Source organism: Citrus clementina, unplaced genomic scaffold, assembly GCF_000493195.1.
Source record: "Citrus clementina cultivar Clemenules unplaced genomic scaffold, Citrus_clementina_v1.0 scaffold_2, whole genome shotgun sequence".
NCBI classification, from domain to species: Eukaryota; Viridiplantae; Streptophyta; class Magnoliopsida; order Sapindales; family Rutaceae; genus Citrus; species Citrus x clementina.
In genome coordinates this window covers 11,641,326-11,659,700 of record NW_006262688.1, presented here as the reverse complement: position 1 = coordinate 11,659,700, position 18,375 = coordinate 11,641,326, and the positions used below count along the sequence as shown (strand labels likewise).

General features: G+C 33.9%; 2 protein-coding genes across 2 annotated transcripts; one reads left to right on the top strand and one right to left on the bottom strand.

Moving 5' to 3' along the window:
- Window positions 1-585: 585 nt before the first annotated feature.
- Window positions 586-8,593, top strand: LOC18051336. Its single transcript, XM_006446814.2, has 17 exons — window positions 586-993; window positions 1,186-1,455; window positions 1,939-2,026; window positions 2,112-2,173; window positions 2,333-2,418; window positions 2,538-2,611; window positions 2,713-2,815; window positions 2,913-3,038; window positions 3,136-3,235; window positions 3,364-3,483; window positions 3,897-3,987; window positions 4,067-4,136; window positions 4,248-4,344; window positions 4,431-4,656; window positions 4,972-7,135; window positions 7,203-7,206; window positions 7,478-8,593. Exons 2-17 carry the CDS (start codon window positions 1,363-1,365, stop codon window positions 8,486-8,488), a joined length of 4,515 nt encoding a protein of 1,504 aa, XP_006446877.2. The 5' UTR covers window positions 586-993; window positions 1,186-1,362; the 3' UTR covers window positions 8,489-8,593.
- A 2,247-nt stretch (window positions 8,594-10,840) lies between these two features.
- Window positions 10,841-11,702, bottom strand: LOC18051333. The gene has a single exon (XM_006446811.2). The coding sequence runs from the start codon at window positions 11,579-11,581 to the stop codon at window positions 10,970-10,972; it is 612 nt and encodes a 203-aa protein (XP_006446874.1). The 5' UTR covers window positions 11,582-11,702; the 3' UTR covers window positions 10,841-10,969.
- Between the last annotated feature and the right edge of the window lie 6,673 nt (window positions 11,703-18,375).

The window sequence follows — 18,375 nt, the reverse complement described above, 5'->3', positions numbered from 1 at the left end:
TAAATCTAATTTTTTAAAAAATAGAACGCCTCAACATTTACTCTAATAAACAATTAGCCTCTCTATTAAAAAAAAGGATCATTAAATTCTACCATTTAAAAAATAGATAAGATATTCAAATTGATTCTTTTAGGTAAAAGTAAAACTCGCTACTAGTATGAAGGGTGCGTTTGGAAGTGAGATGATCAGCTGCTATGAAAAAAAAATTATAATTATGAAATAAAAATTAATAATATATAATAAATATAATTTTTAATTAATAATTTTAATAAAATTATTAAAGATATACTAGTTTCTCTATTATATAAGTGAAAAATCATATCAACATATCTTTCAAGATACAACAGATAATATTTTCTAAATATTTTACTACTGTAACTTTTAAAGTACAACTGTTCAATCTCAATTCTAAACGCACCCAAAATAATAGATTTAAAAAATGGTTGGATCTTATTATACAACGTGGCATACTTCAAGGCCTTAATTTTTACTGCTAAAATAAACAATTAATTAATAATTTAGAATAATAATAATAGTATAAATCAATCAATCTATCTATCTATCTATCCCGGCCAAAGCCAAAATTCAGGAGATGGAATACTACAGAGGCGACACGTGGACACAGACAAGTCATAGATAGCACTCCCGGTCCCGTAAGAGGGAGGGCATTAGGACTCATGCCTTCGAGAAGACTGCAGTTCTCCTTAAATTAGACCCACCCGTACAGGATCATTTCCCCCGGCTGCAGTTGAGTACGGAGGTAATGGTGGTCGGTGAAGTATCACGCCTTCGTTATTGACCAGACAACTCCTTTCTTTCCTTCTCTCTTCTTCTTCTTCTTCCCGATCGCTGTCAATATTCCCTCTATTTTTCTCTTCATTTTCCTTCAGACCCCGTACCTTGCATTATAATAAATACCGAAAAATTTGAAAAAGTGTTCATCTTTGGATCCTCTGTAGGCTTTCAAGTTTCCATCTTTACAAGCTCCACAAGGTAAAGTTTTGATTTTTGTTTTCCTTTTGACCGGCATTAAACACTCTTGTGATTTGGTCTGACTTTAACGATTCAAGCTCGATTCTTTCCTTCTTTTTGGGGTTCATTAATTAGTTTCTGAATCTGGGTCGTTTAGATCCACTGTTTTTTTAATGAGATTTTGACTTTTTTTTTCCACTTTCCTTATGTAAGGTATGAACAATTTGTGATCAATTTGTGCTGGGGAAATCCATCAGGTGGGGTTTTGTGACCCTTTCTCTTGCATTGCGCATCTGGGCTGTTTGAGAATTGGTGAATAATTGAAGGAAAGCTCTAGAAGATTTCAGCTGTATGTGCGGATCTCTTTCACGGCTTTACAGTTGTTAAGCCATGGGAGAGTGGGTCATTGGAGCGTTCATCAACCTCGTTGGTAGCATCGCCATCAACTTTGGAACTAACCTTCTTAAATTGGGTCACATTGAGGTGTGTGGATGCCGGGAATGTTCTTACATTTTCCTTTTTTCCTTTTTATGCTTGGTCAATCATTTTGTTAGGCATCTTAAACGTTCCTTACATGTTTGATATTAAATGTATGCCATTTCTGGCAATGTTGCATTGGTACTTATTGCTGCTTGAGGGGCTTGTTTGTAGAATAAAACCAAAGTATGAACTTCTATCTTGAATAAAAAATTCTTAATTACCTTGATTGGATAAAGGCATCAATTATACTGGACATATTACTTGTTTGAATTCTGCTACTAGCCTGCCACAGTCCCTTTGTTTGAGATTTGTGTAAAGATTAGCATATTTTAGTTTCCTTCCTCACCCTGGAGTAATTTGTTACTGGTCTATGTTTTTGGTTCAGGCACAAGGAATCTAGAGATACTAGTTATTTTAGGATGGCACTTTTTTTACATATTTACACCATGCTGCCAGTTTTGTTGAGTCTGGCTGAATTGTTTGCAGAGAGAAAAGCATTCTACGCTAGATAGTGATGGAACAAATGGAAAACATTCGTTGAAGCCTATTGTACACTATCATTCTTGGAGAGTTGGTATATTCATGTCTCATGTGATTGATTCATAGTGAGGTTTTGATCTAGTGTTACTCCTCATGCTTTATATTCGTTATTAATGCAGGTATTCTAGTTTTCCTTCTTGGTAATTGCCTTAATTTCATTTCCTTTGGATATGCTGCTCAGGTCAGTAGTATGAATAAACCCTTCATTTTTTTCATCACTTTAATCAGAACAGAGGATTTTTTAAATTTTATTTATTTCTAATCTGTATTACATTTTTTCTACTGATGAACAATGCTTATTTCCTAATTTGATCAATTTGGTCTCTCTTTCTTTTTGCAGTCTCTTCTTGCGGCCCTTGGCTCTGTTCAGTTTGTCTCCAACATTGCATTTTCTTACTTCGTATTCAACAAAATGGTGACTGTCAAGTATGTTAAGATCTGAACCATGAGCTAGTTTTCAGAACTAAATTGGAAGTCATATTTTTTATTTTCACATTGTTTTGTCAAAGTAAGGATGAAAATTGGAAGTAATGCTGCTGTTGCAGGGTACTGGTTGCAACAGCCTTTATTGTTCTTGGGAACATTTTTCTAGTTTCCTTTGGAAATCACCAGTCACCTGGTACCTTACTTGCTTTTGATACTTTTTATGATCAAATATGACTAGCTTGCTGATTTGCAACTGTTCTTTATGGTTAATTAGTTTAATCTCTTTCCTTCCAGTTTACACACCGGAACAGTTGGCAGAAAAATACAGCAACATCACATTCCTTGTTTACTGTCTAATTTTGATCTTTATCGTTGCTATATATCACTACATCTACAGGTGAGCTACATGATTCTGTTTATTTAACTAAGGATCTGGAGCTAGATATTCATTCATATAATATATCTTTCTTATAATCAACATGTATTATATGCAGGAAAGGAGAGAATCTACTTGCTGTTTCTGGACAGGACAATAGATATTGGCGTATGCTGCTTCCTTTTTCATATGCCATAGTTTCAGGTGCTGTGGGATCATTCTCAGTGTTGTTTGCAAAATCTCTGTAAGTTATAACTCTCTTGATGTTGTTGCCCTTTGAGATGCAACCGGATGTTTTGCTGTTGTAATCTGGTTTGAACATCAACTCTCTCATTTTGCAGCTCTAACCTCCTGAGGTTGGCCATGTCTAATGGGTATCAGTTGCACAGTTGGTTCACATACTCGATGCTCCTGTTGTTTTTTAGCACAGCTGGGTTTTGGGTAAAGATTATAAAAGAACTCTAACTATCATTTTTTTGCATGGTTTGTTATATGTTCCAATGACACTATTTCATGGCTGTAGTGAGTTAATCTGACATCCATTGAATTCACTCTTTCTACTTTTGCAGATGGCAAGGTTGAATGAAGGACTGTCGCTGTTTGATGCAATCCTTATAGTGCCTATGTTTCAGATTGCTTGGACTTCTTTCTCTATCTGTACAGGATTTGTATACTTTCAAGAGTATCAGGTGCTCTGTCTATCTCCCTTTCTTAAATTTGGTGCAACATTGAGCTCTAGATTCATAATTTTAGATCTAATGTGATACATGTACCTGTATTTTGTATTGGGTCAAGAAAGAAATACCTAAGTCTATTCTACTAAGATTTTGGATTGAGGGTGAACCGGGCAGAATGGGTTTACAATTAACTCTATTAACCTTGCAACTAATGCGAGTCAAATTAGTTTGAAGCCAGTTTCAGCTCAATTATATCTTGTATTATATAATACAATAGGAAAGTCATTTATCTTGGTTTTGTTATAACATGTTATGTGTCCTGGATGCTCATAGCCTTATCGGCTTTTTTAACTGGTTGCTTCAAGCCTGGTATGAACAATGAATTTAGATTGTAGGGAGTGCTGATTCATTGTTCCTAAAAACAGGTATTCGATGCATTGAGGGCAACAATGTTCATACTAGGAACGGCATCTGTGTTCATAGGGATTTCTTTGCTTGCGCCTGATGAGTCTAAAGGTATTTTGATGTCATCTCTTTTAAGATCAATCATATCGGAGATAATATATGGACAGGAACTTATTCTTTAAATTTTCAGGTGGTGAGGTTAAAGACGATTCATCTTTAGTTTCGGTAATGTCTTCAAGTATTTCAACTGAAGTGGACAGGTGCAGTACATTCGATCATGTTGTTAAAACTTCTTAAGACTGACCATTGCTATAATAACATCTAACCATGCTATTTTCATCTCTTTCTGTCAATGACGTGTCTTACAACAGATTGATCCTGCCATCTGAGGATGCACAAAGTAAAGAGCCAAAACCATTTGTGCAAGGAATGTCGATGAAGATTTCAGATATGATGGCCAAGGCAAAGGTGCTTCTTCAATGAACAAAGCTGTTGAGAATGATTAGCTTTGTCGAATCAAATAGCTAACAGTGCGGACTTTTGTTTTCTTGCAGACTGCTTGTTCAATGTCATTAGGCCTCGGAGAGGACTCAATCAATGCATCTGCAGTTCTTGTTATGCCTATGGTATCCTCAAAGATAAACGGTTTTAGAGGAAACAGGTTTGACAGGGCTAAGCTTTTCAACGTGAAAAATTCTGGTTCCGATTGGAGTGGCATTTCAATAGATGAAGACGGGGCAAAATTATTAGAAACGAGCGCAGGGCTACCCCCAAGCCCTTGATAGGGGTTGTCAATGAGTACTGAAAATATTTGCAGGCATGATTCTTTTTTTTTTTTTTTTTTAATTGTTTGTTCATCACTCTGTTGTAGATTCAAAAAATTATCACACGCTATACACCATCACCATTGTATATATAAATATATTCTTTTTCACCTGATTCCAAGTAAAGGATTTTTTTTTGTTTTTAATATTTTGCTGATTTATTTGAAATTAAAAAAAAAAAAATCTTTCCACACAAACATTCACTCTAATCTCGTGTTATATACAGATTCGTAAATTTGAAAAAAAGAAAAAAGAAATAGAAAAATTGCAGTTCAAACATTTTATTTTATTACGATGGCGCGTGTTGTGGTGACGCAAATGGTCATGCAGCAGAAGCTGACCAAGTTCTGCCATTTGCGCCAGCAGTGGCGTCTCTTCTTCTCAGCATCATCACCGCAGCAGCAGACGGAATTCTTCGACCCAGAGACATGCATTTCATCAATCAAGCAATGCCAAACCCTCCAATCCTTGAAGACCCTTCACGCTTTCACGTTAAGGTCTCGCTTTTACCATCATCACGACCTCTTTCTCGTCACCAACCTCGTCTCCCAGTACGCCTCTCTCTGTTCCATCTCCCACGCTTTCTCGCTCTTCTCTTCCGTCTCCGACTCTTGCGATCTCTTCCTCTGGAACGTCATGATCCGGGCCTTTGTCGATAACCGCCAGTTTGATCGTTCTTTGCAATTGTACGCCCAAATGCGTGAACTAGATATTAATCCTGATAAATTCACGTTCCCTTTTGTTCTCAAGGCCTGTGGATACTTACGGGATATTGAATTTGGTGTTAAGGTTCATAAAGATGTTGTGGACTCTGGGTATTGGTCTGATGTTTTTGTGGGGAATTCTCTTATTGCTATGTATGGAAAGTGTGGGCGTGTTGATGTTTGTCGACAATTGTTTGATGAAATGCCTGAGAGAAATGTGGTTACATGGAGCTCGTTGACTGGTGCTTATGCACAGAATGGTGGTTATGAGGAAGGATTGTTGTTATTTAAGCGGGTGATGGATGAGGGGATTAGACCCAACAGGGTTGTTATTTTGAATGTGATGGCGTGCGTTCGTAAAGTTAGTGAGGCTGATGATGTTTGTAGAGTTGTTGTAGATAATGGACTTGATCTTGATCAGTCTTTACAAAATGCTGCAATGGTGATGTATGCGCGATGTGGGAGAATGGATATGGCGAGAAGATTCTTTGAGGGGATTTTGAACAAGGATTTAGTGTCTTGGACATCTATGATTGAGGCTTATGCTCAGGCTGATTTGCCTCTTGAAGCATTGGAGGTATATAGACAGATGATATTGCGAAGGGTCCTCCCTGATTCTGTAACATTTCTTGGTGTGATCCGAGCTTGTTCAAGTTTAGCATCTTTTCAGCAAGCACGTACGGTTCATGGAATCATAATTCATTGTTTCTTAGGGAATCAATTAGCATTAGATACTGCTGTAGTTGATCTATATGTGAAATGCGGAAGCTTGATGTATGCAAGAAAGGTTTTTGATAGGATGAAGCAAAAAAATGTGATCTCATGGAGCACCATGATTTCGGGTTATGGAATGCATGGCCATGGTAGAGAAGCACTCTTCCTCTTTGATCAGATGAAGGCTTTAATAAAGCCAGACCATATCACATTCGTGTCAGTGTTGTCAGCCTGCAGCCATGCTGGCTTGATTGACGAAGGATGGGAGTGTTTTAACTCCATGTTAAGAGATTTTGGGGTCGCACCAAGGCCTGAGCATTATGCATGTATGGTCGATATGTTAGGTAGAGCTGGAAAACTAAATGAAGCCCGGGAATTCATTGAAAGGATGCCAATAAGGCCAGATGCTGGTGTCTGGGGCTCACTGTTAGGAGCCTGTAGAATTCATTCAAATGTAGAACTGGCTGAAATGGCAGCAAAGGCCTTGTTTGATCTGGATGCAGAGAACCCTGGTCGATATGTGATCTTGTCCAACATATATGCGTCATCTGGTAAAAGAATAGAGGCTGATAGGATTAGAGCTCTGATGAAGCGGAGGGGTGTGAAAAAAATTACAGGCCACACAGTTATAGAGATAAAAAACAAAGTCCATACATTTGTTGCTGGAGATAGATCACAGCCTCAAACAGAACTCATCTATTCAGAGTTGGCGAAATTGATGGACAGGATCCGGCGAGAGGGCTACACACCAGATTTGAACTTTGCATTGCATGATGTGGAGGAAGAAACAAAGGAGAAGATGCTGTATGTGCACAGTGAGAAGCTAGCCATTGTTTTTGGGCTTCTAAATTCAGGACCGGGGAGCGCGATTAGGATTAAGAAAAATCTCAGAGTGTGTGGGGATTGTCACACTGCTACCAAGTTCATCTCTAAGGTTACAGGCAGAGAAATCGTAGTGAGAGATGCTCATAGATTCCACCATTTTAAGGATGGAACTTGCTCTTGTGGGGATTATTGGTAAATTTGGTTTCGGTACGTGGGATTGAAGTTGGTTGGATTTTGAACGTTTGTTGGTTATTGTTAGTTTCGTAATTTACCCAAATTGGCCAAATGATGATGCAAGACTGTGTTAGATAATTACACAGCGCTTAATGCCTTATTGGCCTGCTTTCAAACATTAGGCCCTTGTGGGGCCAACCAAGTAAATATCTAAATTTTTTTTTTCATACATCAAACTTCTGGAATATTCAGATTACTCCAAAATTATCTTTTGCGGGCGAGAGCAACACTGCACCGGTCAATACCTCGTTGAGAATTGAGATTGCTTAATTGGGGGTATTCATCTGATGCAGGATTTAGAAACAACATCAGAAGATGGAATCAAGCTCCTTAGAAATCAAAGTAATGTTTGGGAAGGATCTGAAAGCATTCAATTTCTTTCAGAAACTCACGCTCTATGTTCTGGTTTCGATAGTCAGCGATGATCCTGCTAAAACGTTGGAGCAGAAGCAGAAACACAGGACTCCTACAGACAAAGAGGGAGATGGGAATCCGGAATGGAATCATGGGATGCAATTTGATTTGAAGGGAATCCTATTTCACGATGGTGGTCACATATTCGTTCAATTCGAATTGAAACACGAAGGAGTGATGTTTGGGGACAAAACCATTGGTGAAGTTCGTGTTCCAATCAAAGATCTTATCTCAGAGTTCAATGGAGTTGTCAGATTTGTTGACTATGAAGTCCGGAATCCCGACGGTAAACCCAATGGGGTATTGACTTTTTCTTATAAGGTAAATGGAATGAATTCAGCTATAGGCACTGATTATCCAGGAACCACCCAGATCACAGGCTTCTCAATAGTTAATGATTCACAGCGGCCAGGGTATGAGATTCAGTATCCGCAAGCAGAGTATCCTGCTTATAGCTCACCACCAGGAGGATCTCTTTATCCGCGGCTGGAAATTGAGACTACAGTAATGCACCCAGCGTACTGCACACAACAAGATGTTCAATATGCATCACCTGGAACGCCACATGTACCACAAGAAAGTTATTATCCCCCACCAAATGCCTGTTATCCACCACCACCACAACCTCCACCTCCAGCACAGCCATTTTATCCGCAACAACCGCCTCCGCCATCACCAATGGCACATGGGGCGTATTACCCTGCTCCTGCAAATCCATATGGGTTCAGTAATCCTTGGCCAGATGCTGGATCTCAGACGGGTGATCATAGTTACAGCATGCCAGGGACTTGGGGTCAATCTGGTGGACATGTACATTCATTTGGCCACGGAGAGACGTCACCAAATGGCCACCTTTATGGCGATTATTGCCGTTCATCTTCTTGGAGTGGGAGGTGAGAACTTTGAGCTAAAACTTAGCAATTTGTTAGAGCTTTGAGCTGTTGTTACCTAATTTTTAGAGTTTTCAATTAATATAGCTCCTCTATTAAGATAAAGTCCCTCCCCCCCCCCCCCCAACAAAAAAAATCCCCTTCCTTTTTCGATATTTTGTTGTTATCGGTGGAAATTTTAATAATAAGAAAAAAAAAGGAAAAGAAAAGAAGGTTCTACCAATGATTAATTTCAGCTTATGAATCATGCTTAAAAAAGTTTGTGACTTTACCAAATCATCGCCACCCAATTTTGATAGTGTTAGAAGCTTTCAAATTTTGATTGGAACTTTTTTTATTAGCTAACATGATGCTATATATAATATTTCTTATTCGTGCGTTGAAATTTACGGTTGAATTATTATTTTTGTGTCATATATATTATGATCAATAATAAGTTGACTGAAAACCCTTTGTAAAACTCTAATACAACTATCATTACTCGGAACCATTGCTCAATTTTTATTTTTTTTTGTTTTATAGTGATTTAAATGTCAGTAACATAAAATAAAGGTTACATTAAGCTTTTCATGTGGTGTACATATTACCATCTTAACATAATATTTACGTAAACTAACTTTGTAATGCCTCAAGAGAGTTGCCTTGGACTTGGAGGAGGCAGGGGCCGACATAGGGGACATTGGTTTGAGCCTTTGCGGGGAGCCAAAATGTCGAAGTCATAAATTTAAGTTGGCTACAACATAAAATTGGTAAAATTGAGGGAGCCAACGGTATTACAATAAGTACCATAATGCAGAAACTATAAAATTGATGACTTTAGCAAAACAAATTATATTTAAAGAGGCCAAATGTAAAATATCCATAGAACCTTTTTTTTTTCCCCTAATTTCATTGCTTATATTTTCTGGCCAGGGCCATCTCAGGCCCTCGGTTCCACCACTGCTTATAGGTGCTTAAAAATATAATCGAACTCCTGAAATATACGCATAGAAAAGGTATTATGATCCAAACATAGAAGGCTTAAACCTCAAGACTTGGTTGTTGGAAAATTGACATTGCACCAACTTTGGATTCTGGATCCCTATAAGCCAACCAAGAGATAGAAGTAATCATATATTATATGTATATAATAAAGCTGAAAAATCAAATAAGAAGGCATAACAAAACTGGCTCACCTCACAAATATAAAATAAAGCTAAAAAAATCCAATTAATAAAAATCCATAACAAACATGGCTCACCATTGGGTCTTCACTTTTATTTAAACATAATGTTTTAGACACCAGCTCATGTTGGGGCACAGGTGTACTGTACTTATAAACAAATTCATAGATTCTCGTGGTTCTCTTTTGCTACCCCGACGTGGGGCTGGGACTTGGAATGTATTGGACATGGAAATAAAAATATTTGTAGTGGAACCCATTTTCTAGATCTGCTTTTTCCTCTTTTTTTTTTTTTTTTTGAATTTTACAAAATTGGAGGGCTTCAAATTGTGTACTTGTAACTAATTGGAATAAAAAAAAGCACCTAGACTTGATGGTCACCTTGTTGCCAATTTTTAGAAAAGAAAATTGCTTTCCATATATGTTGCTAGGTTCTTCTTCATCTCTAATTCTATTTGGTTATGGTTACAATAGCTTGCAAACATAAACAATTATTCTTGCTGCTACCATCCAAGTCTGCTCTTCTTAATCAAGTCATTCCCTCCTTCAATTTCAAGCAAAAGAAAAGGCCATTGCGTCTGCAATGTAATGTAACTAATCCACTTCAAAGCAAACAATTTCCATAAAGCTATGGCATATTTATTTTAGTGCCTTCTTACTACCCAATTCAGAGCGGCCATTGAGCTGTAATTTACACATGCCTAATTGTTATATCATAAACATAGTCAATAGTTCAAAAGCAGCCTAAAGTGAAAAAGCATAGCAATTGGCATGTGAGTTTTCTTTTTGTTCTTTTTTTTCCCTAATGTTGGAAGAGGGGCGTGATGTTATCATATAAAGTGAAAGTGGAGTGGATGAAATTATGGGCAATAGTTGGCCTTACAAAGGAAAAAAGCAAAAGCAGAAGCAAATATCATTTCAAAAGCCCACCGTCCACCAACATCAAACACATTCAAACCAAACATCAGGCTGATGCCTTACCACACCATCAAGCGAAAAAAGAAAGCAAAAAAAAAAAGAACCCTACTATACATATACGATATATCAACATTATCATATTATTCAATCAGTATTATTCCTTATCACAAACCAATGTTTCACAATCCAATAGAAAAACTTTTAAGCATAAAATTTTTAAAGAAAATATTTTTAAAAAATATGGAAATATTCAGAAAATAAATTTACATAATGCAGATAATAGAGCACAAAACAATATCCATCTTCACATTGAAAATGATTCAAGATTGTCCAAGCTGGCAACAATGGCAAACACAGCATGGATATTTGATGATAATGCGAAGATGATGGTGATGCTCTTGTAATTGGTTACTGCAATAGCTGCATACGCCTTTGACTCCTTAATTGCTCATAAAACCTTCTAATGAACTCCTCAGCATCATCATCAACATGCTGGTTTCCGGTATCATTCTCATCTTCCGATGAATAATTAGACACCCTCACAGAGAACGGAGAGCGAAGTGGGCTACTCCGCTTCTCTCCGGGGGCTAAATCGGCGGTGTCAAATCGGAAGTTGAATGTGTATTCGGGTGTCTTGGGCACCAAGGCAACTGCCTTGGGCTCCACTTCATATTCTTCTTCTTCTTCAATGACTTCAGGAGGGTTGATGCACGGAAAGTAATGGTGTTTGCGCTTTGACACGTGGAAAAAAACAGGATTAGGGCTATTGCTGCAAGAGAACTCATACTCCTGTATGCCGAAGCTGCCACGTGTCACGTGCTTAGAGTGGTGGTGGTGGTGGTGAGACATGAGATTGCTCAAAGATTTTCTAAGCAACTTGCCTCTCTTCATCATCAAATTCATGTCCATTAACAACTTTCTCTTTGACACCAATCCCTTTCTTACCATAAAGAAAGTGATCCTCACAACATTCCATAGCCTCTTGGCTATGACTGAGTTTACATTAGAATGTACCTCCATTATTAGGGCAAAACAACAACAATAATATTCTCTTTTTTTTTTTTAATTTTTAAAAGGAATATGAAGCTAGGGTTTTCTTATTTTTCTGCGAGGTTTTGAAATGACCTCGCAGAAGAAAAAAGAAAACCCTTCTGAGAAAACAAGGTAGGAGAATGACAAGAAATATATAGGGAGCTGGGGGAGGTGATGGGGCTAAGGGTTAATTTTTTTATTAAAAAGTGTTTTAATGGAAATAAAAAAACAATAATAATATATTAATTTGTTGGAAGAAGAGTGGAAAGGGGGACCTAATTAATAAAGGCAATATTGGGGAAGAAAACAAGTACCTGTCTATATATTCAAATGGACCCAACAACCGCTCCCCCGCGTTTATGTGACAAGCAAAATGAGAAAACGAAAGCAGAGAAAGTGTTTATTATGTCTTGAAAACCATAGATTTTGGGTTATTTAAAAGAAGTGGGGACTGTTTCTGGTCGGAGGGAGAAAATGTAATAATGTTTTTTCAACGGATCACAGTATGAACTGGCTGATCGAAGAGCGTGTGTCTTATTATGTGAAAATAAATAAACAAAATGAAATATGAAAGATTTGTTCAAATAGATCGAGTGGCTTAATGGCTGCTGCCCTCTTTAAGAATTGATTTGGATGATATTATGTCTATAAGTAAGTATATTTACTTTTCATGTGGCATAATATTTTATATGTTATATGATATCTGACTTTGGTTGAATTAGAGATTTTTTTTTTTTTGGCTTGATTTTCTCATTAAGAAAAATGATTAATTATTACAGTTTATGAATTTATTACTAATGTAATAAATAAAATAGTTAATTCAATTATTATTTTTTGCCTAAAAGAAACCATTTGACCCAAAATTCAAGCTGATGAATAAATTAACGCCGGATAATAATATTAAAGACGAAATTAACATTTTGAATTAAATTGAATTGTGTGGTGGTTGAAGGTTTTATCAATTTTAAAATTAAAAAGCCATTTTTCTTTTTCTAATGTGTTGAGGACATGACAAAAATATTTTAAAAAATTAGTTAAAGAAAATATGTTTTCAATTATGCTTTCTAGATAGCTAACATTTTATTTGAAAAATGTAATTTCTACAAATTAAATTAAGTTTTTTTTTTGTTGTTGGGGGGAGGGGGAAGAAAAGTATGGTGTATTATTGCCTTCGATTGGAAGCAATTCGCAAATGAAAACAATTTCTACAAAAATTCTACCAAACGGACTATAAAATTGTTGATTTGTTCAAATATTATTTTCCACAGCTGCTTAGTTATTTCATATATGCTAGAATTATGGTACTAGAAAATGAAGGAGCCATACAAAGGGACACCTAAAATACTCTAGTGCTATCTCATCATTTTTTTTCTCCTCTTTCATGAATTATTTAAGGTGCATGATTATTGATGTATATAATGGCCACTTAATTAAGCTAAACTTGAATTAGGACAAGTTGGGTAGCCACATTTGGATAAGGACCCATTTAATTATATAAACTTGTCATCCAAAATTAGTTTCTGGGATGAATCATCACTGGGAAAATTAGGGAGAGAAATGAATTGTGTCCTAACTACTAAACAATCTTGAATGAAGTTTCAAGATAATGCAACTTCATCAATCGATTGTAGGTTATAATTAGGAATGTAAAAGGATGATATAAAAACTTTCAGTAAAAATTACATGACAAAGTCAATTGAGTACTCAAAAAATGTATACGCATTCAATCTATTGAGTACTCCAATTATATACACTTTCATCCGTTGGATTCTTGTCAGAACCTCATAAAGGCCTATATGTAGCTTACACTATACTGAAAGCGAAATTTCTAGGATGCCAAGGAGTGAAAAAGAGCACATGAAATAGGGGCAAGTTGCATTGTTTAATGTTTTTGCTTATTTATATATTCATGGGCACGTAAATGAATTATCAAAATAATGCTGATGTGATTATGAATGAAGTATGGCAAAAGTTAAGTTTCTTTTCTTTGTTTGTTTCATGTCTGAAGCTATTAGAAATTAAGTTGCCAGTTGCCACAAAACGATAGTTAAAATGAGACATCTAGCTTTTCTTTTCTATTCCATAACCATACCTTCAAAGGGAATAGCTGGATGAGTGCTCATCTTCCTTCATTTCTGCCTAAGCAAACCAATTATTAATGGAGTAATTCCATTTTGTGCGAGTAAATAGTTAAAAAGAATATTATGATATCATTACGTTAATCTAAATACTATTATTTAATTTTTTTACAACTACCTCTTGCCTGAGACATAGGCAATGCTTGTGTTGGGTTTGTATTTGAATTGTTGTGCTCATATGTTGGGCACCATAACATGAATCCCATGACCTATATATTTGTTATACTAAATTTCTTTCTTCTTCTCTTATATATATATATATATATATATATTAAACATATTGATTCTTTTCTTGAGGATACTGTCAAAGTGTCAATGCCAGCTTACATGCATCTTACAATATCTAGCTGATTAACTATCCTTAAATTAGTAATGGTCATACTCAATCTCGGTTCATTAGCCTGTCAATTAATTATCTAATTATATTTGCAATGATTAGATGATAAATCATTTTTATTCCCTCCATTTGAGTCTCTTGCATTAGTAAAGAATCATTTTCATTCAAGTACTTAAAAATAAATGTGATCTGTTCTGAGCTCAAATATTAAAACTTTGTCCTATCAATAGATTAGTGTAACCAAATTAAGGATCATGCTTAGCAGTTAGTATGTGTGTGTGTGTGTGTGTGTGTGTGTGTATAAACCAAAAATTACTACTTTATGAAGATTATTTAATAAGTTTATTTAGGCAGGGTATCAAATTAACACTGTAGTAAAGTCTTAAATCGTCAATCCCACCAATATAAAGCTAACATAAAGCAAAAAAGGTGAGTTACGTGGAATTGTTCAAATTATTTAACATAAACTAGCAGATTTCACCTTGATTTGATGGTGTATATATATATTACAAGACTAAAGATTCAGATTGTTCAAAACTCTGCTGACTTTTCGGAAGGGTGAAACTTGAAAGCAACATGAATAGGCCTGTCATGTCATTTTCTTGCAAATAAATAGTTATTTCATCATCATTTTTTTTTTCTTTTTGACAATTAATGGTCAAGTTGCATAGGGATACAATCGTTTTCGAATCTTTTGAATGCATGCATGCAGACAGCAGATTTCCATTACTAGTTAAATAGAAGTTAAATCTCCATTGTAATAAAAACTATTTTATCAAAACTCTATGTGTACATGGAAATTAAGTGCACTTATCCACCAATAATTCTTGTGCTAAAAATACAATGGTTGTGAGATTAATTTTAATTGATTACAACACAAACTGACGATACTAATTAAGTTTCTATTTTTCTAAAATTTAATTTTTTTATCTCTGGGGTGGGGTTTGGGACAATTGGACGTCTTAGTTCATAGTTCATAGTTTATAGTTCATACAATTACTGAATCCGAAAGTTATGGGATACATGCATGTGAGAGTAAAATTATTAAGACTTAAGAGCACATGAATTACGGGACAAGTTACTTGCATTTTTCTCTTCTTCATTTGTATTTTTATCTTCAAGAGTTAGCTGTGACTAGGAATTATTGCCCTGTACTCCTTAACAATATATTAAAAAAGGGACCCTAAGGGTGCGTTTGGTATTGTTTTTTAATTGGTGTTTTTTATGTTTGTTTTAATAATTATTATTTTATTAAAAATTAATTTAATAAATTAATCCTAAAAGTAAAATAATGATATAAAATTTGTGTATATTTTTATGTTACTTTTAAAGGTTATTTGATAGATTATCATTTTTTTAATTAACATAAAACTCAAGAATATTATTGCACTGGTATTATTACTATAAAAGAAAATATAAAATAAGGGTAGAAGTTTAACATATCTAACAATAAGGGTATCTTGAGATGTTTTTTTAAATATAAGGACTAAACAAATACTTAATTTAAAATATAAAATATATGGATTAAAAGAGTATTTTCCTATTTTAACCGATAATAATGAAAGTGCTAAATAAGAACAAAGGAATAGAGATTTATAATAACTACCAAATTTTATTTAATGTATATGATGCATGTTGAGATAGATAAATGATTAGTTAAGAAAGAATCGTACATATTATTTTCACGACTTGAATCTTGCTTATATCAGATTTAGAGAGTATTGTTTTTCCTTTTTTTTTTTTAATTTACAAAAGATTCATGTCAACTTAATTATTTGGTATATGATGATGATGATCAATCAAACGAGACTGTTTCGAACTGATTAAATTGATTTACATAATTAAATTACCTATCAACTTCTATGTTTGTCGATCCATAAATTATCCTATTTTCCAAATGAGTAATGATACAGCCACAAACTCTTGTACAAACTTATTTTGTACAAACTGACGTGGAATTAATTCATTGGTTGAATGAAAATATAAATTAATAAAAACAAATCATGTGGGCCAAGTGATATTTAATTCAACCAATCTTATTATGCCACATCAGTTTGTACAAAATAAGTTTGTACAAGAGTTTGTGGCTGTATCATTACTCTTTCCAAATATACAAAAGCATATGCAACACGACTCAAGTATGAATAATTTGATTAACGTAATTAATTGTGTAAATAGTGAATTAAAGTGAGTAGTTGGGACAAAAAGAACTAATATTTTAGCCGGCCAAAGACTTCAAACAACAGACAACTTGATTCTTTAATTTCTTCAATATGTTTGCCATGAATAATCATGTTAATTAATTACTTTCAGCAAAAGAATCTCCTCGCACTTCCACTTAAGAAAATGAGAAATCATCTGGTATAGTTGTTAGATTCCTATTTGAAATTAAATCACACGATGGTGCATGCCATGTGTTCGCTCTCAAATTGTTTCCGATTTCTTCTTTTACTTTTTGACATGATCAATTTTACTTTTAATAATATCTTAGTAAAGGCCAATACAGATTTTAATAACTCCAATTGATTGGTAATATATGGTGATTCTATGAATCTGTAAAAAAATCTCCACGATCGAATGCGATTACTTTTGAATGCATGCATGCAGACAGCAGATCTCCATTACTATTTAAATAAAAGTTAAATCTCCATCATAATAAGAACTATTATATCAAAACTCCAATTGATTCATAGAATCACCATACATGCCTTAAAATATCGCTGCAATTAAATATATTATATTCTTACTCTTACTTTTTCTTTCCTTTTATTCAACAACTAGGAAATAGAACCGCACTTAGTGCGGCTTTAAAAAAAGAATTTAGTATTATTTTTTATTACTTTATACTTGATAAAACTGATAAAAAATATAAATTGATTTTTTTTAAAGATGACGCAACCTTATAAAACTAATGTTATTTATAAAAGTTAATTATTTTTTTGTTAACTTTAAAAATATATATTAATGTGTATAGTTAAGTGTACACAACCTTTTCATCAATAAAAAATATGTTCACACTAATCAACTCTCCATTCTTCTTGATATTAACAGACTCTCACATTTTACAAAGTCTAACCCTTATCATCCAACTATCTTTATCATTGTTTAACTCATGAAAAAAAGAATACTCCATGAAGTACACAATACAAAAAATGTAAATAAGTCAAAAAATAAAAACACAAGAACATTTCTATAAAGGATGTTGGTTAAATAATAAAAAAAAACCCAAACATAATAAATCTTAAATACTTAATATTTATATAGTTTGAAGAAGCCAAAAGACACTAAATAAAAGGTTGCATAATTAAATATGAAATTATGACATTAAAATTAGGTTCTAGTGGTATTGGTGAGGGAAGATGAAAGAATCGTCCTTCCTATATTAATTAGTTGATGTATTTTAAACCACTTAAGTTTAGTTGTTGGCTTAATAAAATAAATGAATGTTTCAAAACTATAATTAATTTATTATTAATGGTTACATATTGTTGAATTTAAATAGAAAGAAGAAGAGACATATAATCTTTTATAATCTACTAATTATTTTCTATTTTTAATATTTTGTAATGTAATTATTTTTTAATCTCAACCAATATATTATATTATAGAGAATATAAAAAGATGAGAAATAATAATGTCACAAATCTTAACTACTTAATATTTATAGAGTTTGAAGAAGCCAAAAGGCACTAAACAAAAGATTGCATAATTAAATATGAGATTATAGCATTAAAATTAGACCCTAATGGCTTTATTGAGGGAAGATGAAGGAACATTCCTTCCTATATTAATTAATTGATATATTTAAGCCACTAAAGTTTAATTGTTGGCATAATAAAATAAATTAATGTTTGAAGACTTATAATTAATTATTATTAACGGTTACATATTATTGAATTTAAATAGAAAGAGGAAGAGACATATAATCATTTATAATCTAATAATTATTTTCTATTTTAATATTTTGTAATGTAATTATTTTTTAATTTCAACCAATTTATTAGATAATAGAGAATATGAGATGATGAGAAATGGTGATGCCACATCACTTCCTCAAGTCCCAACTTTATATAGGTATATAGATATTTTCGACATTAATTAATTTATCTATAAAAAAATTAGTTAGTAAATTAATCAATGATTATTTATTATTAAATTAACCAATAAATATATGTGCAAAAGAACAATTATTTTTTTACGTTTGCAATAATCTTACTAATAATTATCTATAAGTGAATTAATATTAGTCAACTTAAGGTAATGTTTAATATCCTTACAAAAATCTTACTAATGATCATTTTATAAAA